Raw genomic sequence first — 17,765 nt, 5'->3', positions numbered from 1 at the left:
TTTGACATAACTTTTATTCATATCATACGACCACTTACTTAGTTTTTATGGTATTTGCAAGATGAATGTCCCCTTTGAACAATTATTTCAAATAAAAGTTAAACTTTACATAAACCACAGGATACTATAATGGTCCAAACTTTAATGCCAAAATGGCACATGAAATGCCGAAAAACTAAACCGAAAGCCAAAATAATTCAAAACTAATTAAAATCCATTTAAAATTGCACACAGCCTGCAATGCAGAAAAATAATAATAAATTTTCCGACTTAAGCTGCCCAACTTTTTTGTCAACCGGTTGGGTGAAAATTGGGCTGGTTGAGTGGGTGACTGGGTGGTTAAGAGCTGTGGCAGAGGGACAATAAGCGACGCTTATCAACGGTGCCAACCGAAACTGTCACATGCATTGTCATTGTCACAGGGGCGGGTGGCTCAAGGGGCTCAAAAAGGGGGATTTTCCGAGCAGAGGCTGTGCCATATTTGCATTTTCCTTCTCTTTCCAACACTCATTCCTACTTGTGGGAGGGTGTGTGTGTGTGTGTGGGGGCGTATGTGAGTTGGCATAGAAAATTATTTGCTACTTTTAATTAGTGCCAAAAAGTCATTCACAAAATCCAGGGAGAGAAGCAGAGAGCACCCAGGGAAAGAGACATAAGAGTACGAAATTTTGGCCTACAGTGGGAAAGGGACCAATATGGGAAAAGCGAAAGAGACAGATAGACAGATATAGGAGCCACAGAGCACAAGTTCAACGAGCAAATACAAAAATGTCTATATATATCTCTGTATCCGTCTCACTCTGCGAAATGCCACTGCTTTTTGCGGCAATATTTGCACAGCCTCCGACTGAATGAGCGGGTCATGAATGTGGTGCATGTGGCAATACAGTGCGTTACGGTAACATAAGGTAGCAGGCAGAGAGTCAACGAATATAAGAATACAATCTTTTATATGAAAGACCAAAACAGCTTCATAAGCGTTGACAAGTCTTAATTTTTCAAATACCATTAATACTTAAATCATATTTAATATAGGTTGGCCCACGGAAGATTTGAGTTTTTAAATCGCTATAAAAATATCAATATTTCCCAATTTTCTTCGAGCGTAAACTCAACCATTTCGTAAACCGCGAACCTTCTACTAAATATCTGACATATTGACAATGACATTCGAAAAGTCCAAGTCAAAATTATCGATAGTTCAAAAAGCAAACGCTACATGGGCCACCAATGTTTAATTTTACATTTTGCATATTCCATAATTCAAACTTAAAAACCTACTATTTATCATGTTTTTTTCTGATATTCATCCAATTAAAATGTATTCCTAGAACCCGCATTCTTTGACCAAAACGCACTGTTCACCTAAAAGAAGCCACAACCCCAATCAAAAAGGCCAACAAAAAATGATAGCAATTTAGCTCTGCCTAAAACCGAAAATGTTCAATTATTAACTCGTAATGGTAGGATGTGTATGGCTCATGGAATGCTCAGGAGGTTGGTCCAGTTGGTAAGAAGTCAGCTAAGCTGGCGGCCCGAAATTATAGACTATGATTTTTGTCAAATTGCATTCAATTTTGCCAGAGCTAAAACTCTAGCAGAAGGACGGACTCCTTTTGTATCCTCGGCTGCCACAAGCATTTGTATCTCTGTATCGGCTCTGGATCTTCTACTTCCGTCTCTTTCCCTACCATCGCTAACCGTCTCTTTCTTTTGGTTGGGCCAAGTGCATGGCAAATGTCACACATGCATTTCAATTTGAATTTACAATATTTCTAGCTTCAAATGCAGGCATGTGTGGTTGCTTTTGCCAGGCACTTCATATATGTCTTGGTCTCTATTCCCGTCTCCTCTCTCCTCCTTCTCTTTCAACTCTTCTATACCCCTCTCTATCTCTTGGTCTGTTTGTCATTTGCATACTTTGCACTTAAGTGAATTTAATCTTTTCTCCTTTTGCTCTTCTTCGATATTTGTCAGCTATATATATACGCACATGTGTGTGGGTGTGTGTGTGTTTGTGTTCTGCCCTGAGCTAGCTGAAAAATGTGTTTATCTTTTGTATGGATTTTTAATGTCATCTATTGTATCGAAAAAGTCCACCCATACCATCACCATAACCATACCATATTTTCACTCCATTCTTGTTATTCCGGTTCCTTGCTTAGTTTATTTTATTAAAATTTTAATTGCTTTTTGGAAAATGTTTTGTCAATGCGTAGACACAGCAACAACGTGAGTTCATTGATATACAGCGACGAAAACGGAAACATTCGAGATATTTTTATGATACACAAACAAGTATTTTCCCATTTTCCTTTTGCTTGGCTGGGTAATAATGGATTTTTCAATTGAACCCGCAATTTTTTTTTTCTTGATTTTTGCAAGTTTGTCAGTTTGCTTGTTTGCTGAAAAACCGGTAAGAATGATGGTAAAATATGTAAATGGAAGGAAAATGTTTAAGGTTTAGACAATTACCAGAGCCTTTTGCGGAAGCTAGGAAAATGTATTTTTATACAAATATTTTCTTTGATTGATTGCTTTTAAGAATCGATTGAAATTGCATTCTTAGTTATCCCTCTAAAGATATATATTGTTTTTATGGATTTATTATTTTGGTTTATAGTTAACGATTGTTAGTTTAATTTTAAAATATTTTAAATTCATCTTTTTGACTGCATATTTCAAAGTAGAATAAACTATTTTGTACATTTTTTTTTGTTTGCTTAAGCTTAGAGTTTCTTAAATTTAAATGAAAAGTATTACTTCCACAATATCCACAATAAATAGCCGCTAAAATTTGTTTATCCCCTTTCTAAGCCCTCGAAAACCATTAAATTATCTCTCAAATATCAACACCACTTCCTCCGCAGATTAGGTTCCCACTTGCCGACTGCAATAAGAAAATTACACGCTCGACTCGAAGCGATAAACGTAAATCACACACAAATGACAACTGCCAATAACCTCACACGAGCGTCTAAAATAAAAGCAAATCGCAAAAAAATATAAGAAAAATTGAAAGCAGAAACACAAACAAGCAGCAAAAATCGAACGAAAATAAAATGAAACTCGCTCTCAACACATAAATTGCATTTTGGCCGCTGGCGAGGTAAACAGCCACAAATGCCACATGAAAATAGTAGAAAAAGAAAAAGAAAACCCACCTCCCCCCCCTTGCGATAGAGCGGGCGGGGAAAATAAAGCAAAACTTGACAATAATCGAAAAATTATTTCCACACATTGTGTGGCTGGGTCAGGATATAACGGGGTGGTGGGTGCAAAGGGGGCGTGTCAAATCAAAGAAACAAATAAAATGAGGAAAAACAAGCGGAAAATCCACAGTGCACATAAAGCGGTAGCAAAAGAAAAGACCACGAATTAAGTTAAGCACTTTTATTTATTATTAAAAAAGTTTTCATCTGGTTGGGGGTGAACCGAAAAAAACATTGGAGTGTAGGGCAACAATGGGTGTGGCAAGGGAAAATCAGCAAAATCTGCACATAATGCAAAGAAAATCCTGAATTTATCGTATCACTTAGATGGAGTGTCATGTGTGTGTGTGTGTGTGTGGGAGTGTTGGACTGTGCTGTGTGTTTTCCCTTCTTTCCAAAAGGGGTTAAAATGCGCATTATGAACATTACTATTGGGGTTAAAATATTGTTATGGTTTATTTATTTATATCTTAATAGATATTAGAAGGATCCTGAAATCATTATTTTGTAATAATTCAAAAGACCAGAACTGCTGAAAATATTAATTAAAAAGAAATCTTAAAATTCTTTAAAGGAAAAATTATTTCAACATTTAAGTAACTAATTTAATGTCCGTCTCTGTTTGTGCATTCATAATATAACTGTTGATTATTGCGCCAACACGCACTCGACGTAAGTGAACCAGCAACAGCTTCAGCAGCTTCGACTACGAAATCTGCGAGCTTGAATCTGGCAACGTGGCGTATGCGCAATATTATTAGATATTGAAAGCAGCCATCGATGATGATGGCCAAACGCTGCTCCGCTCGCTTAGCTAGCCCCCCTTCCACCATCGAAAACCCAAAAAGCAATTGAAAGCAGCCACAGAAGCAGCAGACATATGAATTTTTTCCTGGCTCCCTTTTTAGCACTCGGAATCGAAATAAACCTCCTTTAGTCCTGGCAACCCCATGCTCATCCCAATGCATTTATACATATATGTATGTAGATATATGGAGCATGTGTGAGCTGAGGGGGTTATGCGATTTGGATTCGGATTTGTCTGTGGGCGTGTCTTTAGCGGATAGCTCTGTGGTTCCATTGCTGTTCCATGGCTCCATGGAAAACCTGCAGATGAAGCTGAAGCTGTATTAAATCGATGGCAATGTGCTAAATTTGTGGCAGATTATTTATTAGTGTAATGGCTTTAAATTTGCCAGCACAGATGCTCAAATCGTGGATGCTTTTCTCTCCGAGATTTATGTTTGTGCTTGGGATGGTATGGGCTATTTAAATATTACATATAGATGGAAATTTCATACGATGCGATGAGCACAAAATGATTGAGTCGAGATTTAAGGCGTTTTTTATATGCGGTTTTCGATGGAATTTATAGTGTTTTTTGGGTCCTTTAGGATGACGAATTAGTTTTTAATAAACTAATAACTCTTCTTAGCAGGCAGTTTTGTTACTTACATTGATATTAAGTGGCTAAAGCTGATTAAAGATAAGTTCTTGGATAAAATTTCATCTTAAATATTTTCATATCTCCTACAAAAACTTAAACAAACCAATTCAAGCTATGTTATCACTAAACTTATCGGAAACTTCAGGATACCATGCCCATAACCCTTTAGCATCAGTGTCGGCAACTTATCTGTCACACTCCATCTGCAAAGTGGAATTGCTTCTATTTCCCCAACTCATTCACCCCATGCAGCTTCTAATCTTTCTAACCATTTGGCCATTTTCAATTCGTTTTACCCCGTTCGCTCGCTCTTTTTTATCTGGCCACTTTCAAAATCAAATCTTACAAATTCACAACTGACAAACAAAAAAATAAAACGGAGGAGACGAAAGAAAAAACAACCGAGAAAAATAAGTGCGAAAAACCAGCAGAAGCCGACAGTAGAGGAGGAGGAGTAAAAAAGCCAACATGAAAAATCTAATAAAAGAATAGCTCAAAATCGGTGTGTAAAAATCAAATAAACGCTGCAACTGCAACGGCAGCCACCAAAAAAAAAAAGAAAGAGGGAAAGGGGGCTGAGGAGCTAGCTTGCCCCCAGCTGAGTTTTCTTTGGTCTAGGAAAAAGTTTGTTTTTCGCCTTGCGCCAAGTTTTGTGCGTTTTTAAATGGCCGAGCTGTGCTGGTGGCCCAAACAAAAAACGAACAAGAACAAGAAAAGCTGGGAAAAACCATTGGAAACACATGTCCAGCCAACGGACAAGGACAAGAGCCATGCTATGGATCCATAGATCCATGGACCCCGGGAGCTGTGCAAATGTTTGTTAGCTTGGATTTCTTTTCGGTCATTACATTAAGTTGGCTATCTGTGGAGATTCGTTGTCGTTGGTGCACAAGAAGCACACAAACTCCCCGATATCCGTATAAGTGGTATTTGTGCTTGTGCTTTCTGCTTTCGCTTGGAAAGCAGATGGGGCAGTAGCAACGGCTGCTTCTAATGGTCAACGATTCGTAATATTTTTAATATTTGCTCAATAAAATGTCAGACAATTTCTGTCTCTGCCACTTAGACTCATTACATTTATTTGTACGGTTGTTGCTTTGTTTGTGCTTAGCAAGTTCTCGCTAACCATCTGAGTTCGAATTCTAGGGAACTTGCAAATCCTCTTTAGTTAGTAGTTTTCTAGCATATAATCAAATACCATATTATCAAGGATGTATAAGAAACCCAAAAGCTAACAAATAGTTAGTTTTTGTTGTTCAAAAACTAACATGACAATTTCTTATGTAAGAAAGAAAAATCTTAAGACATTTTTAAGACATTTTTAATAATGTATTGGTAAGAAGAAAACCAAAAATGTATTAGGGTTAAATAAACCCTTCTTAAATAAATTAAAAACTAATAGAATAAAAATATATTTATATATAATATATTTAAAAACATTTCCACTTACCAATTTAAATAAATCCATGGGATTTTATTCCGTTGGAGAGTATCCTTTAGAGTATATTGATCCTCTTAAGGAAAGCCGAGACATTATTCTTCATATGCGTTGGCCAGGAAAAGCGTAGAGAATCCCGAGAGGGCAGCATCGTGTAATCCTTTTTGTAGTTGACGCAAATCCTGTTGCTCTTTGCCAAGTCATAAAGTTTAATTTAGTTTTAAGCCTTTCAACCGGAAAATTGCATGGCTGTAAGAGCAGGACAGAAAGAGGTATACATATATAGAGGGAAAGGGAGAGATCAACGAATGCACCCTCCTCCTTGTAACAACAAAAGCGAATGGCGTTGACCGCAGCCTGTCATTTTGTAAGGGTGAACGAGGAGGCAGATGGCCTCTGCGAGAGAAAGAGATGGCTGACGGCTTGCTGCACTGCTCTAAAATTAACACACGTTTAATATGCAAGTCGTGCATAAATTGCATTGTTGTTCTTGTTGCTGCTGCTGTCACTGAAGAGAAGAATTTCCCATCTTCTTCTTTACGCTTTTTAATTTGCCATCTGACGTTACAGAAGGTGGGGGAGGATGTGTGGTCACATTGCAACAACAATGACCACATGTCAGTGTCCTCTGATGCTGCTTCTACTGCTGCCTTTCTTTTTTTCTTTCTGCCACTTTTCGCCAAAGGGAAAATACGTGCCCGTCGTCTCGTTATCATCATCATTATTATTATTATGATCATCATCAGGTCCGGCCGGACATTAATGTTGATGCGCTTTAATTGCCAATTGAGGCGATGCCAGGTCCATGCACTCGATCCAATCAGAAAACTGGCACTTAAAGTACCGCCACAGCCGTAATTTCATTATATATTGCACAACGTTTACTGCAGCACTTATATTCGCGGGTTTTTAAAGAATTTCTACAGGTTTTTATTATTAAACTTAGTAAATTAGTTAAAACTTGCAATTGTTTACGAAAATGCAATCACATGGGTGCATTAAGGCGTTAGTACGTTCTTAACAAAAGGTAAACAACTTAACTAGTATTGCAAAACGCCAAAATCAGTGCTTGAAAATTCAAAAGGCCTTCAAAACAACAAACTAACAGTAAACGTTACTTTTCCAACGGAAATGTTATAAATTATCAATATTTATTTTTCTTCTGTTCAATTTTAATACTTTTTCGAAGTGCCAAATAAACAAATTAAAACCATTGAAAACATCACTTATCAATGGAAATAACAAATTTTCATTTTCTCCCTTTTTTTTTTGGGCCAATCTATTTACCGTAATTTATGTATTTTTGGCCAATTATGCCTGTTTTTTGGGCCAGTGACTAGCAGACGGGATTTCCGCATTTTTGAGACAGTGCCAAATTTCTTGGCAGTCGCATTAAGGACAAATGTTGCCAAGTAAATTGGCATAAAACAAATCGGCGTCGTCATCGTTATTATCGTTCCTCTTCTTCCACCGCCTAATTAGATTGTTCGGGCAGTTCAAAAACAACTGGCGAATGCCAGTCGAAAATTGTTAAATAATTTTAAAAGAAATTAGCGGCCATTTTGGGTGTGTGCATGTGCGTATGTTTGTGTGTGTTTGTGTACAGACAAAAGACCATGAAAATAAAAATTGTAACCAATTTCATGCATAACAGTTAAATAAAATTTAATTTAGCAGAAAAACGAAGCAAATGCGAGTTAAAACGGGAAAAAAAAAACAAAAAAAAAAAACTGTAACTGCACAAATTGCCAAAAGAAATAAAAATCACAAGCAGAGGGAAAGAGAGGAGCATACAGTTGAGGTCATATAAATAGTACAACTTATCATTAAAAAAGGGTTTCGTTTTTGAAATTTATTAATATTCTATATTTATATATAAATATACAAATAAAACTTTATAAGTGTTTTAAATTATTTATATTGGTTTATCATGTATTTATCTGACCCCAACTGTCAGTAGCTGAGATGGCAGAAAAGGGAGAGTTTCAGAAAATAGACAACGCAAAGTGCGTTGGCCATAATGAAGACTTCATATTTGTGTAGCAGCAACAGCAGCAGCAGCAACAAATGAATGCCGTCAACATTTATTATTAATTTTAATATTTCAAAGAGCCCAGACCACTTCAGCCAAAGAAATCAAGAAAAACACTTAAAAAGAGAGCACCACTTTTCTCTTTTTGTCCACCAATAGCTGCTGGGCTTGAAGTAATGTTCTTTTGGCACACAGCCGACCAACTAATTTGATGGCTTTTGTTGTCCGGCAATGGGAAATGAATGCATTTAAACAGAAAATTCAATTTTTGCCTAAATAATTTAGAAACTTACTCACAGCTCTTTACACCTCTTGCCCGCCGCCAGCGACAACAATTAACTTTTAAACCATAGCCAAAGGCTACACAAATTTAATCAATTTATTTCATACCCAAAGCAAAAAAAATAAACTAAATGGAACTAAATGCGCCTGAAAATGGGAATTTCATCAGCTGAAAACATTTGCCTTTTGGCTTAGCCTGAAGTTTTAAGCCAACATTTGATTGTTTAACGAAATTAAAATCGGTTAATTTATTGATAACAAAACAAATTTAAGAGCTTGAACATGAAGTTGAAAAGCTTTTTATATGTATCTTTAATGTACAGAGGTTTCAGATATGTTTAATGGACATTTTTTGATCAAATCTAATATTTCCAATGAAATACTTCAAAAGACACACAAACAAAGAAGTCAAAGACTGAATTTCCCCTTTGACTAAGCTTTGCAGTAAACTATCTGTCATCTTGTAAATTGCGCGTGTTAAAAATGCCAGAAAAAAAAACACCAAAGCAAAAAATCAAAAGACAAAACGAACTTAATTTCTACGACGAACAAAAAAAAAATGGCTGCAAAAAAAGGAGCTTTAACAAGGAGAAAGGAGCAGAGTGAAAAAGGGAGCAAAAAGGCATCAACAATGAAAACCACAAAGCGGCGCTTTTGTTTGCCAGTGTCGCATGCAGTCAATCTATATATATGTATGTATATGTGTGTGTGTGTCGCCTGCCAATCAACTCAACAATCGCAATCAATTTACCCCGCTGCATAGCCCCATCACACCAACCCTGTCTCTGATTTTTCCCATCCCGCATCACCAATTTCCCACCGCCCCATTTTCCATTTTGGGGTGCATTGTCATGGTGCAAGTGCAACTGTCATTTCAAGCGCAATCTCTGCATATGCTGAAGGGGAGAAGGTCGGTGGAAAATGTGTGATATATCAGAAAAACCAAAAGAAAAAATAACACAGAAAATAATGCCCATGGCGCCGCAGTGCACTTTTTAATTACTGTACTGCGACATTAAGGACCGCAGACATTACATGCATGAATCATAGCCCCAAGATGTTTAAAAAACAACGAAAAGAAAATGTTGTTTCACTCCAAAAAGGTGCCCTTTTAATAAGAAAATGCAATATGTTGGTGTTCCTTCGTTCAGTCGGAAAAAATATATATTATATATATATATAAAAAAATATTTAAAAAAAATGTAAATATCCCACTTAAAATTTCAAAAAAAAACCTGTTCTAAATACCAAACAAAGCAGATTAAACCTGCCGCCTCAAAGTAGGCTTTAAAATCGTGAAAATGTATGCGCATTATATGTGAATCAAAATCATAATCATAATACGCATACGCAGCGTTGTACCCCCTTACATACACACACACTCGTAAATTTACCAGGCATTGTTATGCTAAATTTATTTGCCCTCGAAGCCATCTGTTGTTGTTCTTGTTGTTGTTAACTTCATCAGAAGTGCGATTGAAACGCAGCTTCCGTTTCCGCAAAATGGCTGTCAATGTGTGAGAGAAAGGCGGAAAAGGAAGGTGGGTTGGGGGGAAAATTCCACTTTGCTTGCAAACAAATCAACTTGAACTTCCGTTTCATTTCGCTTTTTCTTGCCATTTCATATTCTTTTGCAAGTTCACCCTCCCAGCTCACCGCTTTTCCGCGCTGGGGAAAACCCACTCAACTCTCAATTTTTATTTTCCCTTTACTGTGCATTTCGGCGACTTTAGCGTAAATTTACTTTTCACTTTCAGCGCGCCATCAAAAAAGTTTTTGTGCATAGCTAACTTTTTGGCTCACATTACGTATATATTTTCCATATTTTTCCCTGCTTCACTTGCTTTGCCGGTCGCTGTTTTCAATGTCATTGCACACACACGTGCACTCGAAAAATATCTTTATGGAGGCATCTAAATGATATATTTAATAAAATAATAAATATTATTTGCCTTAAATACTTTATGTCACTTAATATTTTTTTGATTAGCCAATATTTCTCAATATAGGCACAAAGTTTACTTTTATTTTTCTCTCTGTGTACTGAGGCAAGCTGTCGTGTGTGCTCCGCGAGGGGAAACTCTGTCTTTTTGGCATTTCATTTCCTTCATTTCAGCCGTTTTGCACCTCGAAGCGGTTTCCTTTCCTTTATTTATTTTGTTTTTATTTTTTTGAAAGAAGGTAGCTTGGACGTGGGCTGTACAGTGATACAGTGGAGCTCCTTGTGTTTTTCTATCTTGACTCACTCTTTTTAGACTGATTTTTCCGCGAGCCAAGTTGTTGCTGCTTAATTTAATGCTCGAGTGCCTATTTAAATTTTCTCGCCCTCTCTCCTCATCGTCTGCATTTCCAATTTTGTTTTGTCATTTACGTTTGGTTTATATTTTCCACTCGTCGTTTTCCCAGCGAAATCAATCAGCGACCGGCACGTGTGTGCATTGATAACGTGGCCAATAATAGGAAAGCCAAATGTATTTTTGGCAGCCCATGAAAATACATCTCCAACTTTTCGATGCGAGTTAGCAATTGTTTGTGCGTTGGCTGGAAAAGATGAAAACAATTTTGTGCAGCATTTTGTGTTTGGCAGTAATTTGCTTTCGCCATCGGAAATAGATTTGGAACAATGGAAATGGATACCATGACCAGAAATGTTCAAGTGTTTGGCAATTACAACTGTTTGTTGAAGATAATTAAATACATTGACTGAAGTTAACCTTTGAGGATAAGATTTCCAAGAAGGTTGTATAAAAGGTAAGAATATACTTAGGGGTTTGGCAATCTATTTAAACAGATTATTGTTGGATTTCTTTTATGAAAAATAGTAATAGAAAAAGTATTGTTTTGAATCAAAATATACTTTTTACTTCTTTCCTTAAAAGTATCAAAATGTATGTCTAGTTACTTTTAACTTTTTGTTAAGTTAAGTCGACTGGCGAATGAGTTTTACCAACGAATTATTTTTAAAAAATTAATATAATTATATATTGAGAACAAGAACCTATTTTTCGTTTTCTTTTTACTTTAAAAAATGTTAATATTTATAAAGTTTTATTTTACTAGTTTACAATTTTATAACTTTTGTAGTTTAGTGTCAAGAGATCTTTAAGTGCAAATCAATCAGAATTTGAATTAAAGCACTCAAGTTCTTTGAAGAGAGCAGTGAGAGCAGAGAACCCAAACAAACACAAGTTTGACTCAACTCAAAAGCTCTCCGAATTAAGAGATCAGTTCAGTACAAAAATTAAGAGATGATTTTTTTAAGAGAATAAGCTTATCCTCAAACAACCAAACAGTAATACAAAACAATAATATTTATGAAACTAAACAAGCAAAAAATACAAATAATAATATTGAATGAAAATGAATTTAACAATTAAGAACATATTCTAAATTTTTCCTGAAAATATTATTTAAAATTCTATATTTTTATATTTAATATAATAAATATTTTCATATATGAATTATCACTGAAAATGAACAAAGATAGATTTGTATCATTACTTATTATATTATTATATAGGACAACCACTTCAAACGTACATCGGATCCACTCATAACTTTTCTTATCAAATCCTATAACTACCAGCCGAAAAAGTAGCTTCCCTTCAGTCTGTTTAGAACTTCAGAGAAGTGCGGTCGCAATGAACTTGCACCTTAATACTTTGCTTTTACTGTTTATGGCCTTTTTAGGCCAGACATGGGGCTACTCTTATCTGATGGTGAGCCATACGGCATCGAAATCCCATCATGCCGTCGGACTAGCGTTAGCCAAAGGTCTAGCTGCCGCTGGTCATGAAGTAACTTTGATATCACCATTTCCACAAAAGCAACCTATTAAGAATATAATCGACGTGGAAACACCGAATATTATCACCGTAATGGGAGGTGAGTCTTAACATTTAATTGTGTATTAAAAAATTTCCTGAGTCTGGCACGTATTGCTTATCGTCTTGAGGAAGCTTTGCGTAGTCTGATAAGATACACGTGAAAGTCCAGTTAATTCTCAATGGGTCAACAAATTATTTGGTTGCTACTTCATTTAAAAATCAATTAAAATAATATTAATTATTTTTTGCCTTAATTCCTATAGTTCACAAGGCGCGAATCCTGGAGAATGCCAAGAAAAATGTAGTACAGCGTTATCCAAGGCTGAGCTTGATGGGTTTGGATTTGACAGAGGCTCTTTTCAAGGCTCCGGCCGTGCAGGAGCTATTGACTCAAAAGCGAACCTTCGATGGAGTCATTGTTGAGACCTTTATGAACGATGCTCACTACGGATTTGCTGAACACTTTGGAGCTCCATTAATCTCACTGAGCAGTTTGGGAGCCACTGGATGGACCTCTGATCTGGTGGGCACACCATCACCACCTTCATATGTGCCGCATGCTTTACTGCAATTTAGTGATTACATGAACTTCTGGCAGCGAGCACAGAATCTAGGATTTCAGACTTATGAATTTATCTATCAGAATTTGATAAATCTTCCCAGACATGAGGCCCTATATAAGAAGTATTTCCCCAATAACAAACAGGACTTTTATGAGATGCGCAAGAGTACATCGTTGGTGTTACTTAACAATCATGTTTCTCTCAGCAATCCACGTCCTTATTCACCAAACATGATTGAAGTTGGTGGAATGCACGTGAATCGAAAGGCTCCAAAGCCTCTGCCCAAGGATATCCGGAAATTCATCGAGGGAGCCGAACATGGTGTTATTTATTTCTCATTGGGTTCCAATCTGAATAGCAAAGATTTACCCAAGAAGAAGCGAAAAGCCATTGTTGAGACTTTAAGGGGCCTCAAGTATCGAGTACTTTGGAAATACGAGGAAGAAAACTTTGTTGATAAGCCAGATAATGTGTTGGTATCCAAGTGGTTCCCGCAGGATGATATCCTGGCTCATGACAAAGTAATTGCCTTTATAACCCATGGCGGGCTCTTGAGCACCATGGAATCAATTTACCATGGCAAACCAGTTGTTGGAATTCCCTTTTTCGGTGATCAATTTATGAATATGGCGAGAGCCGAACAATCGGGCTATGGAATCACTGTAAAATATGCTGAACTATCTGCTCCTTTATTCCGATCTGCCATCGATAGGATTACCACTGATCCTAGCTACCTTGAGAGGGTCAAGATCATATCCAATCAATTTCGGGATCAAAAGGAGACGCCTCTGGAGCGGGCTGTATACTGGGTAGAGCATGTGACTCGTCAGAAGGGTGCCAAGTACCTGAGAAGTGCCTGTCAGGATCTGACCGTTATCGAGTACCACAACCTGGATGTGTTGGCAGCATTCTTTACGGCTCTCGGCCTAGTTTTCATTTTTGTTTTTCTAACAATTCGATTTCTAGTTTCTAAGGTGAAAGGTAGCTCTTTGAAATCTAAAAGTTCTAAGAAAAAAGTTAACTAGTTAAGTATTGAGTAGTTCTTAGCGATCTTTGTTATTTAGAAAAATATATTCCGTACTAGAATGTTGGTATAACTTATTTAAAGTACAATTAACATAAGGAAGCTGCAGTGTCAACATCACAAAATGTGTTCGAAATATCCAGAATCAATACCTGTAAATATCCCAAAAAGGCAAACTTTATAGAATACAATTCAAAATAAAAAATTATAAGAAAGTTGTAAGCAATAACTAGCATTTAATCAACTAAAAATATCCCTTTTTATATAATATTTTTATATCAGCTAAACAATTTTGTTGAATCACGATCACGATTGAATACTACACCAGCAGTCGTCATAAAGAGAAGAGAAACGAAAAAAAAAACAAAATGTTATATACCATTCCCAAAAAGCCGGTAATCAAAACAAAATAAACGGGAAACGATAATGAATACAGCCAAAACTGATAAAAGAGGCGGTTGAGAGAGAGAGAAAAACTTGACTTATCTAGGCATTCGATCGTGAGTAGTTTACCAAATAATGCGTTGTCATAAAGAGAGAGAGATTGTGAGAACAATACGTCTGGTTATTAGAAATATCACGGTGAGAGCGGAGATTATGGAAAGTCTCCAAAACGTCAATGGAACCTAACCCAACCAACCACTTATAATTACCTCATCGCAGGCCCATGTTAACTCAGTTTCTACCGAGGCGCCTAGGCGTCCGCACCTAACATATCCAGTTCCAGAGACCACAATCGTTTGGACGATAAGAACGCATTTCACAACGATTAAGTCGAATTAATTGTTTAGAATTCGTAGTTCGGAAAACTACAAATTAAAACAAAAATGAAACCAACATCTGGCCAAACCAGTTTTCTGGCCCTGCTGCTGGTATGCCTGCTGAGCTGCGTGTCTGCCTATAACTACCTGATGGTCCTCCATACCGCTGCTCGATCGCATTACCATGTGGGTTCAGCCCTGGCCAAGGGACTAGCCAATGCGGGTCATCAGGTGACAATAATCTCACCATTCGAGCTGAAGAAACCGATAAAAAACATAAAAGATGTTCAGGTCAAGAGCATTCTTGCAGTCATGCAAGGTGAGTTTACCAAACAAAACAGATTTGTCAATCTAAAGCATTCTGACGAAATGTCTATAAATCGGAATTACAAGAATTAGAAATAGGATTAATGGTATATCAATGAAAATTCTTCATAAAGTGCAATATGAAGTCATATTGTTGTGTAACAAAGAAATCTATATGCTTCCATAGTTTGACATTATAAATCTTGTAGTCTTCAGATCAAACTTCTATTTATAGGTATAGCACCTTGTTATTCATTTATTTGGCCTAAACCGGTTTATATTTGTTTACAAATATTTATTTGCTAACAAAACAAAATCAAGTTGTTAATAAACAAAGTTAGCATTTTGTAAAACTAAGACAAAGGCATAACCTGTACACCTAATTGAGATGGGAAAATTTCGCAAGCAAACATTTTATTACCATATAACTTTTGAAAATGCAATCGGTCAGATTACAAATTATCAAAAGCACTTAAGTCTTAAAGCTATAATCTCTTGTTTGTTATCAACAATTTGATAGCAATACGATAAGTTTAGATTTTATAAAATTATGAAATATTTGTATTAAAATTTCAGAAAGAATGGCCAACCTATTGGAATCATCCAAGGAGCCAATAATCAAGCAGATCATTGAATTCCATGAGATGGGCCTTAGTCTAACGGAAAGATTGCTCAGTGAACCCATAGTGACGGAGCTAATGAAATCTAATCAGACCTTTGATGCCGTCATATCCGAGGTTTTCCTCAACGAAGCTCATTTCGGATTTGCAGAACATTTCAAGGCGCCGCTTATAGGTCTGGGTACCTTTGGAGCCATCAGTTGGAATACAGATCTGGTGGGTTATTCTCATAGAGAGTTAGTTTTTTTATTGAAATTAATATTTATTTTAAATTTAAGGTTGGATCTCCTTCTCCTCCCTCATATGTTCCAAGTGCATTGCTAAAGTTTAATGACCATATGTCACTGGCCGAGCGAGTGGGCAATCTGGCTTTCCTCACCTACGAATACCTTTTCCTTAACTACTTCTATCTGCCGCGCCAAGAAGTCCTTTACCGGAAGTTTTTCCCAAATAATAAGCAGGACTTTTATGAGATGCGCAAGAACACTGCATTGGTTCTGCTGAATCAACATGTATCGCTTAGTTTCCCTCGCCCATATTCACCCAACATGATTGAGGTGGGCGGTATGCATATCAATCGAAAGCGCCAACCGCTGCCCAAGGATATCCAGGAGTTCATCGAGGGAGCCGAACATGGAGTTATATACTTCTCAATGGGTTCTAACCTAAAGAGCAAAACACTTCCCTTGGACAAACGTCAGGCATTGATTGACACTTTTGCCCAACTAAAACAAAGAGTTCTGTGGAAGTTCGAGGATACTGATTTACCTGGAAAGCCAGCCAATGTCTTTATTTCGGATTGGTTCCCCCAGGATGACATCCTTGCCCATGACAATGTGATAGCCTTTATTACCCACGGTGGTTTGCTGAGTACCACCGAGTCGATTTATCATCGCAAACCCTTTGTGGGCATTCCAATCTTTGGCGATCAGTTCCTGAACATGGCTCGAGCAGAACAGAATGGTTATGGAGTAACTGTTCACTACGAGGCTTTAACTGCTCCCAAACTTTTGGAGGCCATTCAACGACTTATTCAAGATCCGGAGGCCAGGCAGAAGGTGCGCGACATGTCCGACAGGTATAGGGATCAACCCGAGACACCGTTGGAGCGAGCTGTTTTCTGGGTGGAGCACGTGTCCCGACACAAGGGTGCCAAGTACTTGAGGAGCGCCTCCCAGGATCTGAACTTTATTCAATATCACAATCTGGATGCCATGTTTATCCTATATGGCGGTATAATATTTGTGTTCTATTGTATTTTCCTGCTGGTCCGTTGGGTGTGGCGTCTATTGCAGGAATTCTTCCTCAAGAAAGCTAGTACTAAGTCAAAACAAAAAGTCAAGAAGAACTAAGCTAAAGTTATGGCTAATTCTAGCATCCATGACCAGTTTTAACTTAGGGTACCTTAAAATAAATGCGGTGCTTACTGATTAAATGGTGGAGATTTGTAGCTTTAATAGAGTGCAATATTCTGTTGGTGAATATATTTTTTATATTTATTTTTCTCAAATCCAAACCCTCCCAATTTAAATAAACTAAACTGCACTTTTTCTTTGATTTTCCTATGTTTATTTACTAGTGTCTATGGGTATTTCTATAAACTGTCTTCGAATTTGCAACCATTTGGTGTTGTTGGGAAAGCGAGTGAAAAATTCATTTGATTTTACAGAGGGGATTGTGCGGTTGGTTTCAGCCTGCGGCTCGAAACTTGTAAACTAAAATGGAAAATATTGTGAACTTCTATCGAAAAAATGCTACGTTGCCTTCCTATTCAGCTTGGTCTCCTTTTTGATTCTCTTCTACTTAAACTTTCTTATACTATAGTTGTATACTCTTACAAACTTGAATGATAATGCTTATGGTAATATGTCTGTGTATTTTATATACAAAAATCAAACTTAACCAGCGGTACTACAGAAAAACTTTTCCATATTACCCAGCATTTATGAATTCATTTATTGCCATTACCTATCCTTATCATTTCAAATAAGCGCATTTCTCGTTTCGTTATACCGATGATAATTCTTCTTAGTTGGGTCCTATTTCCATCTACCCTCTTCTTGCCTCCTGTTGCAAGTTGCACATAGTTAACGCTTCAGTTGTAAAAATGCCCATCAGCGCGTTCAAATTTTTAACAGCAACCAACTGAGTGCCACGCCCACGCCCACTGTCCACCCCCTGCCACTCCCACTAACACCCCCAGGCTAAATGCTTTTATTTTCTTTGCCGTGCATCCTTCTCCGCTCTCTCTCT

At 37.1% G+C, this 17,765-nt stretch overlaps 1 protein-coding gene across 1 annotated transcript; it reads left to right on the top strand.

Moving 5' to 3' along the window:
• Positions 1 to 12,033: 12,033 nt before the first annotated feature.
• Positions 12,034 to 17,069, top strand: LOC108116482. The gene is made up of 5 exons (XM_017228415.2): positions 12,034 to 12,296; positions 12,502 to 13,817; positions 14,626 to 14,905; positions 15,469 to 15,728; positions 15,791 to 17,069. The coding sequence occupies exons 1-5, from the start codon at positions 12,053 to 12,055 to the stop codon at positions 16,862 to 16,864; spliced, it is 3,174 nt and encodes a 1,057-aa protein (XP_017083904.2). The 5' UTR covers positions 12,034 to 12,052; the 3' UTR covers positions 16,865 to 17,069.
• The last annotated feature ends 696 nt before the right edge of the window (positions 17,070 to 17,765 follow it).

This window comes from Drosophila eugracilis, unplaced genomic scaffold (assembly GCF_018153835.1).
Source record: "Drosophila eugracilis isolate 14026-0451.02 unplaced genomic scaffold, ASM1815383v1 contig_367, whole genome shotgun sequence".
NCBI classification, from domain to species: Eukaryota; Metazoa; Arthropoda; class Insecta; order Diptera; family Drosophilidae; genus Drosophila; species Drosophila eugracilis.
This window is presented reverse-complemented; position numbering and strand designations above follow the sequence as displayed.

What these genes read in the sequence shown, in the direction of transcription:
- LOC108116482 (XM_017228415.2), top strand. Translation starts at nt 12,053, where the DNA reads ATGAACTTGCACCTTAATACTTTGCTTTTACTGTTTATGGCCTTTTTA. An exon ending in TATTATCACCGTAATGGGAG is followed by an intron (nt 12,297 to 12,501) that starts GTGAGTCTTAAC and finishes TAATTCCTATAG; the next exon opens with TTCACAAGGCGCGAATCCTG. An exon ending in CATTCTTGCAGTCATGCAAG is followed by an intron (nt 14,906 to 15,468) that starts GTGAGTTTACCA and finishes TTAAAATTTCAG; the next exon opens with AAAGAATGGCCAACCTATTG.